The sequence below is a fragment of the Apodemus sylvaticus genome, chromosome 10, assembly GCF_947179515.1.
Source record: "Apodemus sylvaticus chromosome 10, mApoSyl1.1, whole genome shotgun sequence".
Taxonomy (NCBI): domain Eukaryota; kingdom Metazoa; phylum Chordata; class Mammalia; order Rodentia; family Muridae; genus Apodemus; species Apodemus sylvaticus.
The window spans coordinates 57,972,675-57,995,921 of record NC_067481.1 but is presented as its reverse complement, the minus strand read 5'-3'; the positions used below and the strand labels follow the sequence as shown (position 1 = coordinate 57,995,921).

The 23,247-nt window shown below is 47.7% G+C and overlaps 1 protein-coding gene across 4 annotated transcripts in view; it reads right to left on the bottom strand.

Annotated features, from left to right (window-relative positions):
- Shisa6 (shisa family member 6) overlaps nt 1–15,347 on the bottom strand; it is a 294,361-nt gene extending 279,014 nt beyond the window's left edge. For all 4 annotated transcript variants that reach the window (XM_052196988.1, XM_052196989.1, XM_052196990.1 and 1 more), the window contains exon 1: nt 14,701–15,347. In XM_052196988.1, the coding sequence (XP_052052948.1) occupies nt 14,701–15,347 (647 nt within the window). The remainder of the gene's footprint in view (nt 1–14,700) is intronic.
- Between the last annotated feature and the right edge of the window lie 7,900 nt (nt 15,348–23,247).

Genomic DNA, 23,247 nt, shown 5'->3' with positions numbered 1-23,247 from the left:
TCCATTCATTCATTCCTTCACCCACACAGTCATTAATCCTGTTCACTCACTAATTTATCCATCCTTCCTTCTAGCCTCACAATCACAGTTTTAGCCCCCTATAACCCTACCATGGTCTTTGAACAATAGAGCTTTACAGAGTCTTCAATCCTTAGTGGATCTCTGACCTCAGCTACAGCTCATCTGCTAGGGTCTATTTGTCACTGGGAGTCATTAACACCATCCACTTTGAAACATCACAGATTTCAGCAGCTAACCTTTTGGCCACATGAAATCCTAACCAGGTGCCACTGTACCTCATTAGATCGCTGCTCTGCAGGAGGCCAGAATGGGAAACTAGATACTGCTTTGCCAAGTTCTGGTCCTCTGGCCTTCATGAATTTCCAAGTTTAAAAACAACTGCGGCAATGGAATACAAAATGTATTTTTTGATGTACGTAGAAACTTGGGACTCCCTATCTCATCTTATAAGTCTTTGGTTTATTAATACCCTGTTGATGGGGACCCCAGAAATAACCCACATGCCTTTAGCAGCAAGCCACATAAATGCTTAAGGCGCATAAAGGAAGAAAATAAGCTCAGCTACAGTCCAGTAAGTTGTTCTAAACCAAGAGCAAGGCTAGCTGGACAGGCAGCCCCCAGGCATGTCCAGTGACTTGGGGAAAGAATGGAAAGAAACTGATGGTGTGGTGGAGGTATGATAAAAGGCCAAAGTGGGCTAGGCTACAAATAAACTATTGCAGCTAATATTCTTAGTCCTGAGGACTAAGTAGAACTCTACTGATTGTTGAAGAATTTTCTCAAGACATCCCTGGCAGTGGTGGCGCATGCCTTCAATCCCAGCCCTTGGGAGGCAGAGGCAGGCGGATTTCTGAATTCCAGGACAACCTGGTCTACTATGGAGTAAGTTCCAGGACAGCCAGGACTACACAGAAAAACCCTGTCTCAAAAAAAGAATACAATTAATTCTTTTCTGTTATCACTGAGAATTTGGGTTCTTGATAAGAGGGACTATCTCTCATCTCTTTGGTCCTTCTCACAGAGAAAGCAAAGTATACAGTTCAGGAAAGGGTACTCATTGTCAAAACCGCAAGGCAGAATATGGAAGTAGCTTTCATTTTCCCTGTAAATCTCTCATAGCTGCTTCTTTTACATTTCCCTAGAGGTGATGTATAGAGACTCGAGCCCAGCTAGGTAAAGGGTTCCAGTTATCTGAGTTCCAGATAACTGAGATCTTACTGGCACCAAACCTGAGGACAGGCTGACGTCCTCTTTGACCTCTCCGATGACGTTCTCTTCTGGGCAGTCAGAGTGTTTTTATCCTCCAAAATCTGCAGTCAGGACAACTGAAATGAACATATTTTTAATAACCTCAGACCAAGGAGAATGGCTTAATTTATTTCTCCCTATTCCCAGTTCTCGCACAGTCCACTTGAAAAACACAGCTGCTGGCTTTGTGTGTGCACAAGACCGCTCTTCTCACACAGAGGCGAGGAAAGGATGGGGGATCTCATTTGTTAGTTAACAATGTCTATGCATCTGCATTGAGCTGTTCTGCAGGTCTGAGTTGTCCCCAGCACAATTGGAATTCATCACAGCCAGTAAACATCTCTGCAAGGAAAGGGCGGCCTGCTTATTATGTTTTTCAAGTAAGGAGGGCCAGTTGCTGCTGCCTGATGTATGCCCGTCCTGAGACTCTTAACAGGTGACCGACCAGCCAAGAGTCTGCAGAATCTGAAAACCCATTTCCAATAGCATCATCTCCACGTATTTCTTCCAGACCTCAGATATATTAATGCAAATTTACCCATGTCTAAAACATACGGAAGTATCAAAATCAAACAGACTTTCCAGCAATCTTTGGATGATTTGAGAATGAATGAAATTTGAGTGTGTCAAGTCTTAATGCTGGCTAATTGAAAGTGGAGGCCTGGAGCCTGTGGGGCTGTGGGGGGTGGAGGGAGAACTGCTACCAAGATGTGTTAGCATAACCACACAGCCAACCACATGACAGGTGAGTTTATAAAAGCACCTTCATGTAAGATACAAATGTATTGTATATTTGGTTTGTTTTGGTTGGTTTTGATGTTCTGTTTTGTTTTGTTTCCCTTTTTGCTTCTGCTAAAATATCTTAGTCTCTAGATGAGCAAAACACAGACAAGATAGCCTAGTGACTGACACTGGGATTCTAAGTAGGGGGCCTATGTTGGGATAGTGGCCATTTCATACACTACGTTCATCAGCCAGCTACTTATACTCCCATGGCTCTGTTTCCTCGTTAAAAAATTAAGCCAAAGTAATAGGGCAAAAAATAATATTGTCTATCTCAGGATTGTCATGAAGATTATTAAATTAGTTAATATTAGTAAAACACTTATAACGGAATCTGGTACCTAGGAAGTACTAAATAAATATTTGACTAAATAATCTTTTTTTTTCAAGACAGTATTGCAGAATCTAGCCCTGCCCCCAAGAGGCTTTACCGTTAGGGGACAGGCAGAGAGGACTGCCAGTCAGAGCAATATGGCTGCTTGAATTGTTGATCCTTTTTTTTTTTTTTTTGGTTTGGTTTTTTCAAGACAGGGTTTCTCTGTGTAGCCCTGACTGTCCTGGAACTCACTCTGTAGACCAGGCTGGCCTCAAACTCAGAAATTTGCCTGCTTCTGCCTCCCAAGAGCTGGGATTAAAGGATTGTGCCACCACTGCCAGGCTAAATACATCTTAAGTGGGCTCAGCCTAGAGAAGCACAAGCATAGCACAGGTGGAAGAGAGAAGTCCTGGGGAATGCTTCAACAAAGCTGACATAGCAAAACTCTCACATCACATGGTTTAGCTGCAGCCACCATCATCTTGGAAGGGATCAGCCACAGATCACATTTCCCACCACAGGCTAATGATAAGAAGCTACATGCTCATGCAGCAGGTGTTTCTGAACCCTGTATAGGACCTGGAGAGGCAGGTGCAAAGACAGTGTGTGTCCTTTTGCACTAGGCCATTGAAGATCACAGCATGTTTTGTCTGTCATACAAGGAAGCATCAAGATAAAGGCTCATAAAGAGCCAGAGAGCCCACAACAGGAACAAATCCAGAGACTTCATCCAGGGCATATCAACCTGACTAAGCAAATATTTTCTATAAAGTATTTGGTTTCTTTTTCTTCTTCTCTCTTTTTCTTCCCTTTTGCTTTTATCTAGCCATCTTTTCCTCATTTAAGATAAGTATAAACATTGTCATCATGTTCATACTGTAGTAAATAATATTCATATAAATGTCACTCAGTCAGTCATTCAGTAGTTTACGTTTTGCTGGGCACTCTTTTGGTTTAAGCAAATGGCTGACACTTCCTGACCAGCCCTATTGATGGGACTTGCGACCAAGAAAAGTTACTACCTTGAGCTTCTTTTTTCAACTAGCTTCCCTAAAGAACTCTTTGGATCTTTAGGCTGAGTTTGAGTGGCTGGGGTCCATGTGTGTTCTTGTGGTAGATAGATGGCCTCTGTGCAGCTAGAGAGACTTAAAGCCATGGTCTATGGGAAGACTCACAAATATGGGTATCGATTCAAATGATGGAAACTGAAGAGATGATGGAGTGACCGCTGTCTTTGAGATGTTTTACAGTCTTGTGAAGGTGAAGGGTCAGTTTGGGTTACCCATGAATGGCAACTAAAAATGCATTCTAAGAGTAGACCAGACTGCCTGAAGGATACATGAATGAATGGACACTTACACCCCAAGAGGAGAAGAGATGATCCCCAGATACAAAAGACCAAAAAGGCATTCTGAGTTCCTTTCTGCCAAGAGTATCTATAAGATAAACATGCTACAACGAGGCATTCTTATGAGGCCATTTGCAAAGGACATTTTTTTGTCCTTCAACAAAGACTATAAGGTAAGAATACAGGTATGTATAAGGAAAAGAGATTCCCTCCCCAGGGATGCTGTGCTTTTGACTGAAGATGCCACCTGTTGTCCTGACTTTCCAGGTGTACAGGGGTCAGAATTAGCCATAGAAGCCCATGCCACTGCAGTGTATTCTCCCTTATCCCACACCCAGCTAATAGACCAGAGGGGTTAAAGGACTCACAAAGATCATGGAGATGGTGTGATGGAAGTGGCTCCCTGTCTTGACATTCAGAAAATTCTCCAAGGTAGGAGAAGATGGATGACAAACCCCTAATTAAGAGAAAAGAGCTCTGTTATCTGTTCCTGGGGAGCACATGAGCAGATGAAGGGAGGATGTCAAAGTCCGTTATCTAGAAGAGGCAAGGATGCGTTGCTGACTGCTTTCAGGAGGTGTGACGCTGCCTTCACTCAACAGTGGTGTTGGGACAGCGATTTATATACCCGAGGCCACTGAGCAAGACCCCCAAATGGAACAAAAATTCTCTGTCCCCCATAAGTAGGACAAGCTGTCATAAGTAGGTTCCAGTCTGAAAGCTGGGACCCTTTCCTGGCAGGGTCGGCTAGCCATCCTGCAGCTATGACAGCGTAAACAAACACTACTTCTCAAAGTCAAAAAGGTCGTGGGTTCTAAGAACATGAGAAAGTGAAATGAAAAAAGAAACAAAGGGGGAAATCTGAGAGAGTTCCTAGAGGGAATTCAAACAGAATTTGAAGGAAGTTGAGCAACACTCATTCTATAGCAATTTGGGAAGGTGATACAGGAATAGAATTACCAGACACATGCAGAATATAACTGTGCAGACACACAGCTGGGCATAATACTGAGGGTCTCACCTAACTCAATGCATAGGAAGCAAGTACTTTATTCCCAAACATCTTTGACTTTTTAGTGTGAGATAGGGTCTTTACTAAATTGTTCAAACTCACTCTAGAGTGCAGGTAGGCCTTGAACTTGTGGTCTTCTGGTTTCTGCTTCCAGAATAGATGAAAATGGGCCTAAGCCAGAAAATAACATTTTTACTGTTCCTTGTGGTGTTTAAAATGAAATTTAAAAATAATAAAATAAAATCGATCTTTAGAAGCTACTTTATTGAATAGATATGAACAATTGGTCCTTAGCATGCCAGCTGTCTACCTGGATGGCCCAGACAGTTTGTCCTTCTCTGTAGCGTATGTGCCCTGCACAGTTTGCAGTCTTGTCTGAGCTATTAATCTGTTCATCGTGCGTAGCTTTCTATCAGACAGAGAAAGGAAAAAACAACTCTGTCCCGGTACAATTTGGATAAATTTTGAATAAGTGGCAACTGAATCGATGCTATTTAATGAAGTCACAGCTGGATGGATTCAGGATGAAGAGCTGGAGGAGGTAGGGGTTAGAAAGACAAGACAGAAGTTACTAGGAATCAAGAGAAGGAGAAATGAGAAAGCGGTGGTGGCAGAGGAGACATGAAAGTCACAAGAAGATACATTTTAATGATGTGACTTTAAAGAGAAGAAACACAATGGACTCTTTGCTTAAAGACATGCTATTCCTCTTTTCAAGTGCTCCAGGTTCCAGAGAAGAAGCACTCATTGCATGGACATGTGTCCTGGCTGGGGGTCATCTAAGCACACATGACCTGCACTGGATCCTGGAGCCTATGGGCTGTCGCTCCCAGGATACTTCAGGCAGCTTTCTTGACAGTAATAAGTCAGAGACAGACAACTAGGAGCATAGCATAGCTCTGCAGTCTTCCTCCTGTTCTGAAGCAGCATTGGCATCTGGACTAGTATCCTGCCAATCGCTCCATGGAGGCCGCTTGATGTGAACCTCATTCACCCTCCAAAAAAACAGCCAGTGTGAAGTCACAACTCTCTCTTGCTGAAATGTGACCCTGACTCCAGAAATGTGACCCTGACTCCAGAACTGGAAAAACAAACAAATACTTCCCAACAACTGCCACTACCACCCCCCCTCCCCCCGTACCCATCTACTAAAATCAGCAAAGGTCTTAAGCCTCAGGACCTAGGAAAGGAAGAGATGGAAGAATTATAGAAGGTTCTCTCAGATTGTATATAATATAAAGCCCATCCCAGGGTCCAAGTTCCTCCTCAGAGAGCAGCTGGAGTGCAGGAAGAGGGAGAAGGGTAAAAGCCACATTTCCCAGAAGAGGGCATTTGGCTTAGGAACAACATACAAGTCTGGAGGACAGGTGTTTTGAGTAATGGGACTTTAATGCAGAAGCTAAGAGGAACAGGACATGAAACAAAATGCCAAAATCCCGAGCGATTTTGTACCAGCTTTAGGGAATGGGTCCAAGGTTCTAACCACCTAAAACGTTGCTGGAGCTTTAGCTCCCAGGGCACAGGAACAGTGGCTTTAGGCGGAGAGGATCCTGGGAGGGCAAAAAGCTGGAAAGAAGCAAGAGAACCAATGTGCAGAGCTAGGTTTCTGGAGGCTGCTGAGAAAGCTTCCACTACTGGAGACTCTGCTCGGGTACCCTTGGTCTACAGACCGAGGATGCCAAGGTTGTGGGCCCCACCCCACGCTGGCTGGCTAACCCTTAGACACAATAGCTGGAGACCACACACACACACACACAATCACCCCACTCCGGTGGCTCCCAGGTCCTCTGACCTGAGAAGGAAGGAAGCAGAGACTGTAGAAGGGGCAAGTCTGGAATTCACAAGGTTAGTGAGACAGAAGTGAGAGGGGAAAGAGTGGGCATGAGAGAGTTGGCTGCAGCCTTCTCTTGCATGTGAAGCACCCAGGTGTTACAAAAGGGGAAGGGAGGTGGACAGAGGCTATGATAAATGGACCTGTTAGCAAGCTGCGGGCCTCAGTAATTAAAACTGGGGGCGCCCTGAGGTTCATCCTCTCCCTGGACCTCATCTTTCCTCCACTTCCTAGCTCCTCTCATCTCTCTCAGAGCCTATGACTCATGCACAATTGCCCAGGGCTTCCTTCTGGACCACAGGGGGGATGGGTTCTTTTTGTTTTTCCTTCCATGAACGTCAAGATTCCATCTCCCTTCTTACACATCTGTGTAAGCCTTCACTCTCCCTGTCACTGTTCTGGGCACCTCTGTACCCCACATGCAGTCTAAGCAGGGGTGTTACTAGCCCTGGAAGAGAGCTCACTGACCCGATCGTCCTTTATGGGGACAAGTCATCCCAGGGGCAGGTAGAGGGGCTTCTTTCTTATGCATTATGGGGCATCTTTGATTCTGTCTGGAAGGGGGAAGACAGCTATTTTTCTAGACCCTAAAAGAAGACGGAGATGAGCAACATACTGGTAGCCTGGCCTTGGGGAAGTTATTATGCATCTCTGGGTAGGCGTCCTCATCTGTAAAATAGGGCTCTCTGCTCTGGGGGTTGAGGGGAGGGATGCAGTGAGACTTGGCTTGGCAAATGCAGAACAGGACTCCTGGTGCAGAGTAAGTTTTCAAGGCCAGGCATTATTGCTTTAGACCTCACCCACCTGAGACCTCAGGGCTCATAGCTTTCCAGAGTGTCACAGATGGGAGAATGGAAGCTCCTTGCAGGAGGATACCCACTGACTAGTTTACAGTGCACGGACTCCCTCGGGAGTGTTTAAAGAGGCCTCCACATAAATTGGAGGGGTCATAGGAGTGATACATACACTCAGGCCCCCACTTTCCCCTAACCACTGACTGAGTTGGGGGGGGGGAGTACTTATCTATGACATCACAGTCTTGACTGCCCCAACTTCATAGACTAACGCCTCCCTGCCCCCCTCCCCCGTGTGCTCTTGATTCAGCCAGCCCACTCTGGCCCCAACCAATCCTATCCCATTAATATTTATTTGGGGAGCATGGGAAGGAGGCGTCTGTAAAGAATAGCTGTTATGAATCTTCTAGAAATGCTGTGGCAGCCTCATCTCCATGGATCTTCAAATATCTATGCAGTCTGACCCAAGTGGTAACCCTATCTGAATACAGAACTGCAGAGGCGGTGGCCCTGTGACAGAGAGCAGAGGGCAGTGAACAGGGGCTCTGATCCCAGGTTTCCTCTCCACATGCATCCCAAAGAAACTGGGTCCCTTTACCCTCAGTATCAAAGCAGGAAGCTAAATTGAGCGATCTGTCTACTATTTTATGCAGAAATGTGGGACATTCTTTTTTTCCACCCTTTCTGAGCAGTTATCTGAAATGTTTGATGCATATTCAACTCCTTTCTTTTGTCTTCTTTCCCAACTGTCCCACAGCTTGCCCAGCACATTGCTGTCACTTGAAACTGGTCTAGCCTAAGAGGTACTTATCTTCCCGTGACGAGCAGCCTTGTCTGCATGATCATGGGAGCTGAGGGGCTCTGTCCTCCTTTGGTCCTTCCTGCCTTTTGAGATTGTGGAAACGCTCCTTCTAGCAGTTCTCATTAGTGAAGGCCCTGTGGTTTCCTATCACCGTGCCCATTCATCAACCTAGCCCATGACTTACTACTGCTTAAAAAACCCAGATCTCCCCAGGAAGGTGAAAATATGCTGTGGTTACAGAAAGCCATTGTGACCGGATATAGAGTCTCAAAGTATTTCCAAGAGAAGTGCTAGGGGGCCAATTGCAGAAGAAGAATCAGCACGTGGCCTCTCAAGGAGACGGCTTGGAAAGAGAATTCAACATACACAGACACCCCACTTTTTTCAAAGGGAAGATCTGGCATATCAAATATCCCTTGGCTGATAGTTTCTTGATCCAAGGCAGAGAATTGTGTTCTTGTGTCACAAAGGGTGATCTTACATATACCTGGAGGGTAATTCTGGACAGACAGAGAGGCATGCAGGTATACACACACACACACACACACACACACCCTGCAGATCTCACTGATGTTGTAAGTCTCAGCGACGTCTCCCATCTTCAGGTGAGAGCAGAAGCATCCAGAGCCACATTTTTAATTTCAGAAATCTACCCACACTGTTATTCAGTGTTTCCCTGCCCTGGTCCACCCTCCTTTGGCATATGCTGTATTTTCCTTCTTCAACAGTCCGCATTACTCACATCTTATTAAAGGATTATGCTTAGATCAGGTTATTGCCCTTTAGAAAAGAACGCGAAGAAACTGTATAAAAAGACCAACCAGGGACCATTGCAAGAAATCCTGTTGGTGGATATAAACACATAGACCAGCCAGGAAGACTCAAGAGCCAGGACACTGGGAAGGGAGTAGAAAAAAAAACTGTCACTCACATCTCCAACTATCTAAAAGTTATGTGCTGATGACTAAGAACCAAGCATAAAGCAATGCTTTGATGAAGGAAAGGAGGGAACTGAGCCTGGGCCTAGTGTCCAGGCACGGGGGCTTTCAGCCAAAGCTAACTCAACTAGCAGCTGGGACGTGTGTCATTGTGACCTATGCTCTGTTGATTTCAAGTGGCTCACTTATAAAATTACAGACTTAAATTGCCTGTAGGAATAAGGCCATAATTCTGAACCTGATGGAAAAATAATAGAATCTGTTAGCCTGCCTTTTCCTAAAATTTTGATTTCACTTGTAGAAAAATTAAAAGATAAAATAAAATAAAAAATAGAGTTGACAATCTACCTTGGTTGCTCTTACAACAAATCTACTGGAGGCTCAAGGCCATGGGTCAGGGTTTGATGGTAAACTCTCCATGCCCAGCCCTCTTCCCCCTCAAATATCTGCCAACAAGAACAATACAAATAGGAAGTCATGAATATAACTCAGGAAAAATAATGAACTTGAGTTTTTCAAAGTCAAGAGGAAGAAACTCACCACAGAAGGTGTGTTTGCGAGGAAGGTAGGCTATGCCCTTGTGTATCCCATCAAGAATCCCTCTCCACCCTTAAGACGTCTTACACAGCCAGAATGGCAAACCATGATTTTGTAATTTCACAAGACATGTATTGCCAAGGAATGTGGCAAAATTGTAAGGCAAAGTACACTTGAGTCTGGTGATTTCAGACACGGCTATTTAGAAATTTGAGAAGACAGGATGGACACAGGGAAGAAGGAAGTTGGCAACTGTCAGAGCCAAGAGCAGAGAGCTAACTCCAACACTCAGTAGGTAGAGGCTTTCCTGGGCTATGAAGATTAAGACCTAAATAAATAGCCTTCCAGGCCCTTGAAAAATCAGCAGTGAACTAGGTAGGGGACGTTCTTTTAGGTATCACTGCCTTTTTACTCCAGATATATAGGCATGTCTGTCTGCCTGGAATAATTGACCGCTTTCAATCATTGCACATTTCAGATGTCTTAACTGTGGCTTTCTGCACAATTGATCTAAAGCAGCATCCTAGTCAATGCAATCTCTCCTTCAAATCAGTTGAAAACAATTGAGTTACATTTTGTCTCCCTCAGGTGCCTTAGGAGACTAGAACTATGGGAAAGCTCTGGGTTTCTTAGCAGCAGATTCCTTGAGATGAGTGTACTCTGAGATGGGGCAGGGTGGGGCAGATGTGCAAGTCTTCTTGCACATCTGGGGACAGTGTGGAAAAGAACCAAGGAGACAGTGAACAGCATGACCCCAGAGTGTTGTCATGGTGTCAGGGTTGTTGAGGAACGTTTGCATGGCTGTGCTGCTAAAAGCAAGAATGAAGCCTGTTAGCCTGAGTGAACCATGACTTGCCCTCTAAGGGGAGCAGGCTCATTTGCAGTGTATCCACATACATCCAAGAACTAGAGCAAAACCACGCATGAAGAAGGGTCTATCGTGCTGCTGCTTCATCTCTTCCGTGATAACCATCAACCTTTTGTCCAATCTTTCTCTCTCTTAGTTTTGTTATCTTCTTTCTGCCATCCTGGCCCTAACCTTCCTTCATAAAACGTCTGTAATTTCCTAGCTTTCCCTATGTGAACTTTTTTTAAAACTCACAGGGAAAGGGAAACATGAAAAGGGTAAAGAATTTCAGCCCAAAGCAAGATTTGTTTTACCCCTTTCCTTCCAACCTTCTGAATTTAGAGTTTAAAAAAAAAAAACAAACAAGCAAGCAAGCAAGCAAGCTCCTCTGTTTAGATCAATTCATTATGGAGAGCTCACTTCAAAAACTGGAGTATTTGAGAGGATTTGACAGTTTGTCTCCTGGTATTCAGAAAGAGTTCTTCACTTGCTCAGCTCCGGAGTGGTCCTGTTACAGCAGCGGTGCCTGAAACAGAAAGTGGCGCTCCCCTGGCTTCTAATTGACTTCCAGACTGGGAAGAGGCAAAGCGAAGTTTTCCCTGGCCTACTCTAGAAATCAGAAAGTTAATCTGAGGATGGATTCTGTGGATGAGTAACATCCTAATACCCTCCCCTTCTGATGACATATACCCAGGCTCTGCTTCTCTGAGCATCCTCCCATCTTCCCTGCCCACCTTCCATCATACTCCCAGTCCTGGACGGGCACCTCTGACTTCAGCAACCGTGTGTACAGCATCTTAATAACTCCCTAACCCATCTGTTAATTAGCCACTTTAAAAAGGAGCCACACGGTTCCTCCTTAGAGTGGTTCCCATCTCTGAGACTTTAATGAATCAGCTCATGGTGAGGAGAAAGAACAGGTTTGAATGTGAGACAGCTAAGGGCAGAATAGAATGTCAAAAGGGGCCAGCCTCCTAGGCTGGATGCTGGGCAGAGCCCAGACTCCTGGAGGACATAGTCATCATTCTCTGGGCAAACAACCCCAGGTAACCACCTCAGGGACACTCAGGAAACAAGATAATCAGTGGGTGCCTGTGGTTCCAGCCTTAATCTGGGGAAGTTTAAAGCAGGGGCAAGAAAAGGATATAGCTTCTAATAGAACTGGGGTTCCAGCCTGGAAAAGGTGGGGCACCCTCATCCAGCTCTAACATTGCTTTCTCCTCCCCAGAGCCCAACCAGCTGGGTATGGGTGTGTTCACATCATTCCCACAGGCCTGTCTCTTAGACTCCCCAGAGAGCCGGCTATCTCCCCTCCAGACACTAACTTCTCACTCAGAATCATGCTAGCGAGGGCTAATCACTTCTAGAAAGAGCAAAATCTGTTCTTCCCTGCAAGGGAGGGAGATATACAGGAACCATGAGGACGACACATGCGCATGGCAAGCAGAGGGCTGCCCAGCCTGCAAGCACTAAGACAGAGCAGATGGCCTATCCCTTTTCCATCTTTTCTCAAACTCCCACAATATCCCTTTGCAGGGAGGTTTTCCTCACTGAAACTCCCTCAGACTCGGGGCCACTTGCCCCAGGGCAGGAAGGGTCCAAGTCTGCTTATCTTCAGGAAGGCTCACACAGTGCAACAGCTCTGCTCTCCCTTTCAGTAAGAACACATCTCTCTTGGCTGCACTACTTCAAAAAGCATGGAGCTGAAGCACATCCTCTCTCCCTACTTGACCTCTGACCTCTCCCCTCTTTCCCTAGAAAAAACTCATTACTGTGTATACATATCTCCTACAACACCACCCCCTTCCCCTACTTCACCTTTCTAACAACACAGACTACGCAAACCCCCATCCCCACTCAGGTGTGGCAAGCAATGAGTTCTGAGGTCTAAGCAGAGGAAGATGAGTCCTGCCCCACTCCTTCCCAGAGGAGCAGGTAAGAGCATTGTGCACACTCACCCTGACACACTTGGAAGGAAGAGGTCCAGGTGATATGTTATCTTGTCAGAACTGTAAAAGTAGTTCCCTAACCTGCTCAAGGTCACTCCTGAGTGTCCTTAATGACCACTGACCTCCTACCCTCAGCCCCCACCTGCTCACATACACTGACAAGCACTGTCCCCTATTCACCCAGTACCAGAATGATGGCTTCCAAAGCACCCATCAGGTGAGGCTGCCGCTGCTGGAGAGGTACTGTGAACTGAATGAAATCAGGAGGTAAATTTGAGGGAGAAACAGCACCTATTTACATAATGGTCTGTAGCCTGAAATTCAGCTCTTTCCCCACAGTTCACTCTCTCTCTCTCTCTCTTCTCCCAACCCCAGAAACTGTCCCCCTGCTGTGGGACAGAGTGTGGGGGGTGTGGGGAGAAGAGAGGAACATCATGAACAAGTGACTTCTCCAGAACCACATGGCAATGTCGGTTTTTTCACAGGGATTTAATCTCAGACTTGAATCTCTGAGGCCACAACCTTATCAACACAGGCAGTGATGAACTAACTGAAGAAGACAGGGAGGGGGGAGTGTGTGGGGGGGGGAGAGGAAGTAGGGTGGGGGGAGTGGAAGAGGCAGGGAGAAACCCCAAGAGATGTTTGTGCGAATCACCTAGAAAGTGGTGAGAGCCAGTGTGGGTTTACTGAGACAAGACAAGAAATGGGGAGATGAGTCCCTGGGGTCAGAGGTAACATGTGAGGAAGAACACACATCTGCTTCAGAAAGGCACCTGCCCCTCAGCCATTCTTTGCTTTGCAAAACTGAGTCAAGAGAGAATTCATTGCCTGACCGAACAAACTCCTAGGAAGTGCTGTCTTGCTCTTATTTTGTTCACAGTGCCCATCTTCAACATAGCAAGGCATGGAGACCACTGACTTACTTGCTCACAAGTCTAGTTCCAGCCCAAAGGGATGCTGAGTAAGCCCATACCGGGAGTAGCTACAGGAAGACTGTGATGGCGAGGTCAGGTAATGAAGGGTTAAGAAGGGATGCTCCCTCTGGGGTGCACCCAAGTCTAGTCCTTAACATCTTCTCTCAGCACCCACTAGATCAGGGGGAGGGGCAGGCACAATCAGTTGCCTAGAAATTTCTGCCTGCCTTCCTCTTTTCAGCAAGGTAGAGGTGATTAATGTTCAGAGCAGTGACAGGAGGAGGTTTTCAAGCCATGGGGATAATAAGCAGTGTGCAGACACGAGCTAAAGGTGGATGGAGCAGGCCAGGCTTGGGTCAACTCAACAAGCAGTGGGCTGGGGGCTGGGCCTGGGAACTAGGGCAGTGCCCACTCGGTGTGCCAGAAATGGAAGTGTTTCCTGGGGCAGGGCTTTCATTGGAGCCACATCCAACCATTCATCTTCCCGGGGACGCTGGAAGCACAGCTGACTTCACATCCTCCGCCTGTGCAGTTCCTAAAGGAGAGGCTGGGCTCCTGTTGTCCCTTTGGCTTCGACTTTCCAATGATCTCCCTGGAAGCCAAAGACATGGCTGGGAGGAAATCAGAGTAGAACTATGAACTCTCAGGTTTCCAGCTCCGGTTCTACATTTTGGAAAGGGACAGTCCTCACCGACTTCACCATGTGTGTAGTAAAAGATGGCCTGAACATTATAGAAGCCTTAACTCAGAGAGGTCTGCCTTGGGAGAAGTCCTCCAGTCTCATTAGGAAAGACAAGCACCCCACTGGAAGACCTACTTACTCTCTGTGCTCTGTCAACACAATGGGGAACCTTCTCCCCAGCACCCTTTCCTATGGAAACCACCCTTTCCATATCATCCTGCCCTTAACACCTGGGAACATCCCAGCTAACATTAACCCACTTGCTGTTCTTTTCAGTGAGGTGCCCACAGTGCTCTCAGTTCTTTATATTAAAGTGGCACTCCAGTTTTTAAAAATAAATACAAAAACAAAACAAAAAAAAACTAAGCATGGTACAGCCCATAGTAAAGTGTCCACACACCATGAAAAACTGAGCCTGGGGATTGGAAAATTCTTATGCTTGAAAATCACGAACTCCGTTGATTGGTACAGTGTGTTGCAAATCCCTCTAACGCCAAAAGCACACCTAGCTGCTTCCTACGGAATGCGGGAGAGCCTACTGCTCCTAAAGGAAGCGACGACAGTGGAAGTGACTTAGAGGGGGAGTAGTAAGTGTGATGAGGACAGAGCCAGGGGGCTATGTTAAGAGGGGGGGCGAGGCCAGGGGACCTGAGGCAGGAACCCAGTAGCGCCTCTCACCTGTGGATGTTCATCTCTCGCGGAGGGCGGTGGGCCTTGTCATAGGAGACCTTGGCGAAGACGCCAGCCACGATGACGAAGGCGATCACCCCGCAAGTGATGTAGACGGTGAAATTGGTCTTGTCCTTCTCGGGGTCGTACTTGTTCTCTGGCCCCGGCGACACTACCTTGGTGCTGGGCGTCTGCACCCATACCGGGCTTTGGTAGTTGGTGCACTGGCGCTGGTCCAGCTTCTCGTGGCGTTTCTTGCAGCAGAAGCGATAGAAGCAGGTGCCGCAGCAGTACAGGTAGCCGCTCTCGCTGTTGTTGCACTCGAACTCCTTGTCGTACTGGCCGCTCACGTCGTAGTAGCCCCAGCAGGTCTCGTAAGTAACAGTCGCGCTGGCCGCCGCCGCTGCCGCTGCTGCGGACTGTCCCCGCCGGCTGCCCGCCTCCGAAACGCCGGACGCCCGGGCGGTGCTGTTGAGCTCGCGGCCGCCTCGGGCCAGGGCGCCCCCGGCACGCCGACCTCCGACGGCTCCCGCGCTCAGGGTCCGGTTAGCGGCGCGACCGCGGGCGGCGTCTGCGCCGGGCGGCAGGTGCAGGGACGCGAGCGACAGCAGCAGCGACAGCAGCAGAGGCGGCAGCAGGAGGCGGCGCAGCGCCATGGCGGGGCCGGGCGGGAGGGCGCGGGCGGACGCGGGCTGCAGGCCGCTGCCCCGGCGGCTGACCGGGCTCCGAGGGCGGCCGCGAGGGCTGGGAGGGCGAGGCGGACCGGTCAGCGGCGGGGAGATGGCGCCATCGAGGCGCGGGCGGCGGCGAGAGCGCACGGAGCGGCGGGGCGCGGGCTGCGCGGGGCTCTCAGGCTGCGCGCCGGCTCCGCGCTACCCCTGCGGGCTCCGCGCGCCTGGCGGGCAGCCCCATCCCCCGCCCGCGGCAGCGGCGGTCCCGCGCGACTCGGCTCAGGCTGGCCCCGAAGCGCGACTCCCGGAGGCGGAGGCGGCGGCAGCAGCTGCGTGGTCCCGTCCGGGCAGGTCCTGCGGGACGAGACGGGGCAGCGGTCACGGGATGCTGGGAGCGGCGGGCAGCCGGGCGGAGAAGGAGCGCTCAGCCCTCGAGGAGTGCGTCCCGGCTGGGACGGTGGTCCGAGGGCGCGCGGAGAGCCCCTGGGGAAGCCACCCGGCCGCCGAGCCCGGGGACGGTGCTGCCGGATGAGGCTGTGGTCCGGCGGGCAGCCGGGGTGCGCGGCGGCTGCACCTCAGTCACTCACCATGCCCGGCTGCGACTGCAGCGGCGGCGGCGGCGGCGGCGGCGGCTAGGCGGGAGCGCAGCGGCCGGAGCGAGTGAGCGGAGCCGGGAACCGCCTGCACTAGTGCCGGAGCGTGTGCGTTAGGCGAGAGGGAGACACACGCACTCACACAGTCGCACACGCGGGAGCGCCGCACGGGGAGGGCGGGGAGGGAGGCCAGTCGCTCGCCGCCGCCCACGTTTTCACGCCTGGACGCCCGGTTGGGGGACGGCAGGACTCCTCTTTGCCTCTTCCTCCCCCCACCCCCCACCCCGCCTCGAAGCTTCGCGTCACCAAAGCCGGGACACCAGTTAAGCAACGAAGATGGCAAAGAGGGCGCTCACCCCCCCCCCCCCCACTACCCACAACCCGGAGCAAGACCAGAGTGAGCCCTCTGGAGTCGGCCAGCGGCTGGGTCAAACCTGGTCTGACGTTGTCCTTCCAGCCCTCTGGACAAGTATTTCTAAGCCCCCTCCACAACCCACCCCCCTTTACTTCAGCCTGGTCTTTGCGCTGCCAGAAAGCGAGTTGGGGTTTCTGCAAGCCTCTGCCTCTCCCTAGTGGTGATGTTCACAGCCAAGATAAGAGGTCAAGCCCATTGCTACAGGTTCCCACACTGAGGCCAGGGGCCAAGTGTGTTGGGCTGCCTAGTGCGGTGAACTTAGACTCCTTTCTCCTCCATCGCTGGTGCAGGAGTGAGATAGCTCAAGCTCTGGATGACACCTCGAATTCCCTCTTTCTCCAACTTTTTCTCTAGTGTTGTGGCTAGAGTTAAAAATAAATAAATGAATGAATGAATGAATGAATGAATGAATAAAACTACCTGTGTTTTAAAGATTCCTTTGGGGAAACCCTATATTCCTGTCGTTGCTGCTGGCTGGGGGAGACAGGTGGGAATCGTGAGAGGCGTTCCCTTGTGACCACAGTGAAGGAAGCATTGCCTGAGACCAGGCTGGCTGAAAGGAAACCCAAGAGTCTGACTTTCTAAGCTATGTGGCCACCCCAAGAGGGAGTCAGAGTCTTAGTTTGGTGTGTGTTCTCGGAGAAGGTGGGAGACCAGAGAAGACAGGCAGCAGCCTGCCAGGCGTCCTGAGAACTTTGGTGGGAGACAGAGGCCGGCTGTTGGAATGATAGCAACAGAGAAATTTCCCTGAAGTGGTCCTCTCAGTCCTGCCTAGGGTGTGACTCAAACAAACTCTCAGCATTCAGGGAGACTGGTGTTAAATGGATGGGCTGAAGTGGAGCTGAAACCCAAGGCACAGAGGGACATTTTTACCTGAGATGGAAAGAGAGGGACTTCTCTGGCCGACTGTTCTAGAAACTCTCCGTGTGCTGCTCATTCTCAATGCCCTCCTCCTTCCTCCTCTTCCTTGGCACTTCCTCCTCTTTCCTCAGCTTCGTCTCTTAATGGCTCTGTTAACAATCATTTTTAGTGCCAATTCTGCCAAGCACACTGGTAAGTGCTAAGATAAGGAATAACAGTCCCTTCTCTCAGGAGCTCCTTTACAGCGGAGACAGTCAAATTATTTCAGCGTGGCATGTTTGTGTCACGACAGAGATGTGCACAGCCTATTCTGAGAGCAGGATACAGGCTTCTAGCCTATCCCAGGAGGGGAGCAGTGAGGGTCAAATACTGTTCTTGGGGTGCTAAAGAAATGCCTGGTGAAGACTAGTTAGGAGTTAGAAAATCAAGCAAGAATGAGCATGTTTCCAGCAGAGGCAGGGAAACGGGGAGAAACTGAGTGAGTGAACTAAGCACACACAATGGTGAAAGTCTTAGAGGGGCTTCTAAATAAGGGCAGCCAGGAGGCACTGTAGGTCCTGCCAAAGAATTTGTATGTATTTGACTGCTGCTGGGAAAATGTTGGTGGGTTTTAATAGAGAAGGCATTAGATTTATAGGTTTGTTGCATCTTCACGTCTATTGGAAGAGAGAACACTGATTACACGGAGAAAGCAGTTTGGGAGCTGTAACCCAGGTGCAACATGATGAAGCTATGGGCAGGCACGTGAGAGGTGATGCCTACGATGGAGATGATATTCTTACATCACAGTTCACAGTGGTCAGGCAGAAGTGCCTTTGAGAGGCCTGCCCAGGGCAAGAACAGAGGCTCCGGAGAGGAGAATATGCACACGTACTTGGTACTCAGGAAAGTCTATTTGAAGAAAACAACCCCCTACCTTTGAATGTAAACACTGTGTGGTTTCTGAGTCAGTCTATCCTTGTCCACTAGTGTTTCCATCTCCTTCATTAATCCTGAAACCCCATTTGTGCATCTGTTCCGAGGTAGAAGAGTAGCTTGTTCTCATGCAAGTCTCTAATGAGATTTTATTAATTGCACAGATAAAGGGAAATTGACTAGGTTCCGTAGGGGCAAATATGTTGTGAATCCCTGGGCTCTCAGACTGTGACATCAACAGAGTCACAGAAATAGTGTTTAGATTGGCCAACAATTTCAAAGTTATTTATTCCAACCCTTTTTGTAATGCACCTTATTTTTTTTATTGATTTTATTAATAAGCTGCCTATTCATTCTTTAGGGTTGACTGGGTGACTTGCCCTCCACCATGCTTCCTCCTAACTCCATCCCTTTTTTCCTTTTTGTTTCAACATTAGATTTTTGACAGTGTTGAAACATCCTTTGTTTGTGGATCTGACCCATTTAAATGTAAAGAGAAGAAGCATCATTCCCCCCAAACCAAACCAACTTTCCTGAGCCCCAAGGGTATGGAGAAAGTGCCCCAATCCTTATTTCTAAAAGGTATGTTGCAATTGGTCTGAGCCAGATTTACCAACCCTATTCCTTCCAATGGGGAGTGGTTATATGATTTAGTTCTAGCTTGTATAAATAAAGGTATTCTGGCGGAGGGTGTTTGGGTGGATTTCCTTGTTGCTAAAATAGTGATAATTCACGTCTTCCTAAGCATGCTCAGTCTGGATGGCAGGGGTGAGCTGGAGGTGATTTTCAGCCTGATATCCATTGGTACTGCTTACTGGATGTGTCTACCCTTCAAGCATACCGTGGAACTGCAACCAGTAGGCCTCCTGTAAAAGGCCAGAGCCCTGCCTCATTTTTTGTTAACACAACCAAGAGTCATCTTGAGGGAACTACCATGGAGCAAAAAGCTTTGATAAGATTGGCCTTTAGGCAAACCTGTGGAGCATTTTCTTAATTTAGTGATTGATCATGTGGAAAAGCCCTTGGACAGACAGTCCTGGTATATGGCAAAGCAGACTAGGCAAGATGTAGGAAGCAAAACAGTGAGCAGCACTTCCCTATAGCCTCTGCTTCCGTTTCGGCCCTGACTTCCTTTGATGATGGACTCCAATATATAAGTGTAAGATAAAATAAACCCTTTCCTATGCCAAGTTGCTTTTAGACATGGTGGCTTTTTCCCCCATAGCAATAGACACCCTAAAACAGGTAGATAAATAGACAAGTAGTGTTCATTCAGTGGGTTGTGACTGGAAACTGCCTGCGGTGTTTCTGAAGCAGAGCATCAAATTGCAGTAGCACTATATTGCACAGTTCTTGTTTCCTTCTGATACAAAGAGATCAGCAAGCTTCTGTATGACAGTGGTTTCACTACCCGAGGACCTTAACTGACCTAAGCAGAGATAGCATGAAAGATAAAATACATACTTTAGCTTTTTCTCCCCATTTTCCTTGTTTTCCTTATCTTCCATCCAAGCCAAGATAGGGTTTCTTTGTATAGCCCTGGCTGTCCTGGAAACCACTCTGTAGACCAGGCTAGCCTCAAATTCACAGGGAACCACCTGCCTCTGCCTCCCAAGTACCAGGATTAAAGGCATGCCCAAGCATTTCTGCTTTTTAAAGTGCTCTAGAATTAAAGTCTGTTAACTTTGTATATCTTAATTCATCCTGGCTGATGCTCCAAGGATGATGGATGGAGTGATATAGCTTCCCATGGAGTTATGCCCACAGCCCCCCACCTCTCTCTCTCTCTCTCTCTCTCTCTCTCTCTCTCTCTCTCTCTCTCTCTCTCTCTCTCTCTCCAAATCTGTTTGAATGTGGATTTTCTATTAAGTATATCCAATGGAATTCCTAATACATGAATTATGTCTTGTCATTCTTTTTATTCTGGTTTTCTCTAAGGTTTTGTATTAGCTATGCAACTTTGTACTGACCTATCAGTTCTATTGGCTTTGGTTTTCACCTTTATAAAAGAGGATCTGAGTATAGATTAGGGATTATGTCCAAAAGGACTTATCTACTGTCTTTTCTCACTATAACTCACTATAAACATCACCATGGCCTTTACACCTTGAGTCTAGTGTGAGCTGGTCCTTAACTGTCCTAAACCCTTTTCCTTCTAGTGTTTCCTGACTGTGATGTGCTCTTTCCAACCACACGCGCACTCTTCTCCCCGAGAACCTTTGTATTAGCTCTGCTCTTTTACCCATATTTCCTTCTTGCAGGAGAGTCTGGGATTCTTTCTCCCATCCTGTAGGCTCTGCCTAAGTATGACGAATGGAGAGGCATCAGTGCCCATACCCAGAACCTCTTCCACTGCCTTGGGTTTACGCGTCCTTCTGGTGTGTTTTCCATCACAGCATTTATCACTGGTAGACTTTAGACAGTTCTGTTCTCTCCTTCCAGCTAGAACACCCACTTTTGATTTATCTTTGTTGATTCCTGTATTCTAGATGCCTGCAAGCATGACAGACATCCAGTAATCTATGACAGACACTGAAAGACTTCCTCCCAGCTAGCTGTCAGATCCTCTGGGATCTTGCTCAGTTTCAGAAGTCAACTCTTCTGGGAGCATTCAAGCTTCCCCAGGAAGCCCACGCATAGTGACTGATCACAGCGGAGGTACCAAGGCACAGCCTTCAGTCCCAAACTAAAACCCCAGTAAGCTTATTTTGTTTAAGGTCCCAGAGCACCCTGGAACCAAGGTTTTATTGGGTCTATCTCACATCTGGCCAGTCCTATTTCCTCCCTCATTCTCACTGCTGTTGTTCTTTTAGAAAAGCCTGTGTGCCAAGCATCAATTTCATGAAGTTCTGTTCTTGTACCAAGGGCATTCAGAAATACATGTTGAATGAATGTGACTGAGTTCCCCATTTCTCTCAGCGCTGTTCTTGTTAGCAGTTGCTCTGTCCTCTGAAGTGACAAGTTAGGAAACTAAGGCCACCAGTTCTAATGTCTGATGTTAAATATAACAGTCATAAAATTAGAGTGCATTGTCTTTTGCTAATGCTGTTGATGGGCAAATCAATTTATTGTCTTATGTAGTTTAGAGTGACCCTTGTATTAAGATGACATTTTTGCATTCAAGTGAAATATAGCCTGCACATTTTAGCTCATTTGAAAAATCCAAGCCCCTTTCCAGAATTGTGTGTGCATTTGAGGAACTTCTTGTGCAGCACAATGCTTCAGGGTAGCATTGCCCCTCGACTTTACCGTAGATGTTTGCTTTACTTGATTCTCATTCCAAGGGATCTGCATGGGGTCCTGTGCGCCCCACACCAAAGCAAAGCACACATTAGTCAGTCTGGCTATTCAAAGTGAGGTGGTGACAGACCCTCGCCCAGTGAGATAAGTGACAGGATATGAGCAGGGCGGGAAAGAGGCTTACTCTCTCTCCTGGTCTGTGGCCGCTGAGGTCCTCACAGGAAGCCCAAAGAAGGTACTGGCCTGGGACTAGGCTAAGCCAGGAAATGCAGAGAAACATGGTCTCGTTACCACTGCTTGAGTCTTGAGTATAGAATCATCTGAAGTCTGCCTGCAGGTATACTTTTAAATTTGCATTTATTTGTGTGTGTGTGTGTGTGTGTCTGTGTCTGTGTGTCTGTGTGTGTGTGTGTCTGTGTGTGTGTGTGTTTGTGTATGTCTGTGCTCAAGCACCACTATGTCTGTGGAGGCCAAGGGCTAGCTTTGGAAGTGAATCAAGGGAATCAAACTCAGGTCATCAGGCGTGGTGGCTAGTGCCATTACTATTACCCGTCTAACCAGCTTGACCACCCTGTACTTTCATGTTAACTGAGAAAATCCATCCCTGCTTTGTTTAGTGTCTATTCCCTGGGATTTCTTTGTAACGCACAGGGTCTTACATAATACAGCCTCACAGCTCATCAGCCTGAGTTCAAGTTGGAAGATGGAGCATAACTGTCCTTTGAGTGGGCAGACAAACCCTCCTCTCTGTTTACAGCGAGTGAACATCACAGCTGAGGAAGAAAGGAGCAGGTCCTGTCAGTCTGTGGGAGCCAGGCATAGTGAGGGCCCTAGAGTATCAAATGACAAGAGACCTAGTGAAAAGATATCCTGGAATTCCAGAAAACAGCTTGAACATTTTATTACCAACCAAGCTCCCAAAGGAATATAGCCCTGCACTGAGCCAATGTGAAACCAAAGCAACCAACCAGCTGAGCCCCAGCCAAAAGTGATAGATCACTGGAATGCCAGGTGTTTTAGCCATTCAGATATGGTATGCTCTTATGTCATAATTACCAGCTAAGTCAAACCCAAGAGTTCAGGTTAAAAGCTATACGGCTTAGGTAACTCATGTCCACATAGATAGCTGACCCCATCTTTGTCAAATACAATGTTTTCCTAGGCTAAATAGCAGAGTACCACAAATTGAGAGGTTTAAAATAACTAAAACGTGTTCATGGTTCAAGAGATTAACAGCTTCTGAGAACAGAGAGGGTGAGTTCTATCCAGGCCTTTGTCCTTGCCCAAGCCTGTTGCTGGCTGGCTCCTTGTTCATAGGATGTTCTTTCCACTTGCATATCTATCTCCAAATCCCCTCCTTTTTATTGTCCTCCTTCTTTCCTCCCTTCCTTCCTTTCATACTTCCTTTCTGTCCTTTTTTATGGAACCCAGATACCAACTTAGGTCAACCTGGGAATGGCTGAATGTCCAGTAGCTCCAAAGAACATGGCTTCTCTCTATCAGGTCAACAACTACAGGACGAGAAAGACGCCTTTGAAGAGTCAAACCATTTCATTAGATGCCCTAGAAACATAACTGAGTGGTCTAATATATAGGTCACTGATTCCCTCAATATCCTAGCAGATTATGGACAGATGGTTCCCCTAAGAGACTGCTTTGCTGTTGGTACCATCCAGAACCATCCAATGTCATTCTCTTTAAGTTCAGTGCAGTGATACTAAAGTGCTTAGAGTTCTGCTGGCTAGAGTTCATACAGATCTTAAGAGTAAGATGAGCTGGGCGTGGTGAATCTCAGCACTTGGGAGGCAGAGGCTGGTGGATTTCTGAGTTCGAGGTCAGCCTGGTCTACAGAGGGAGTTCC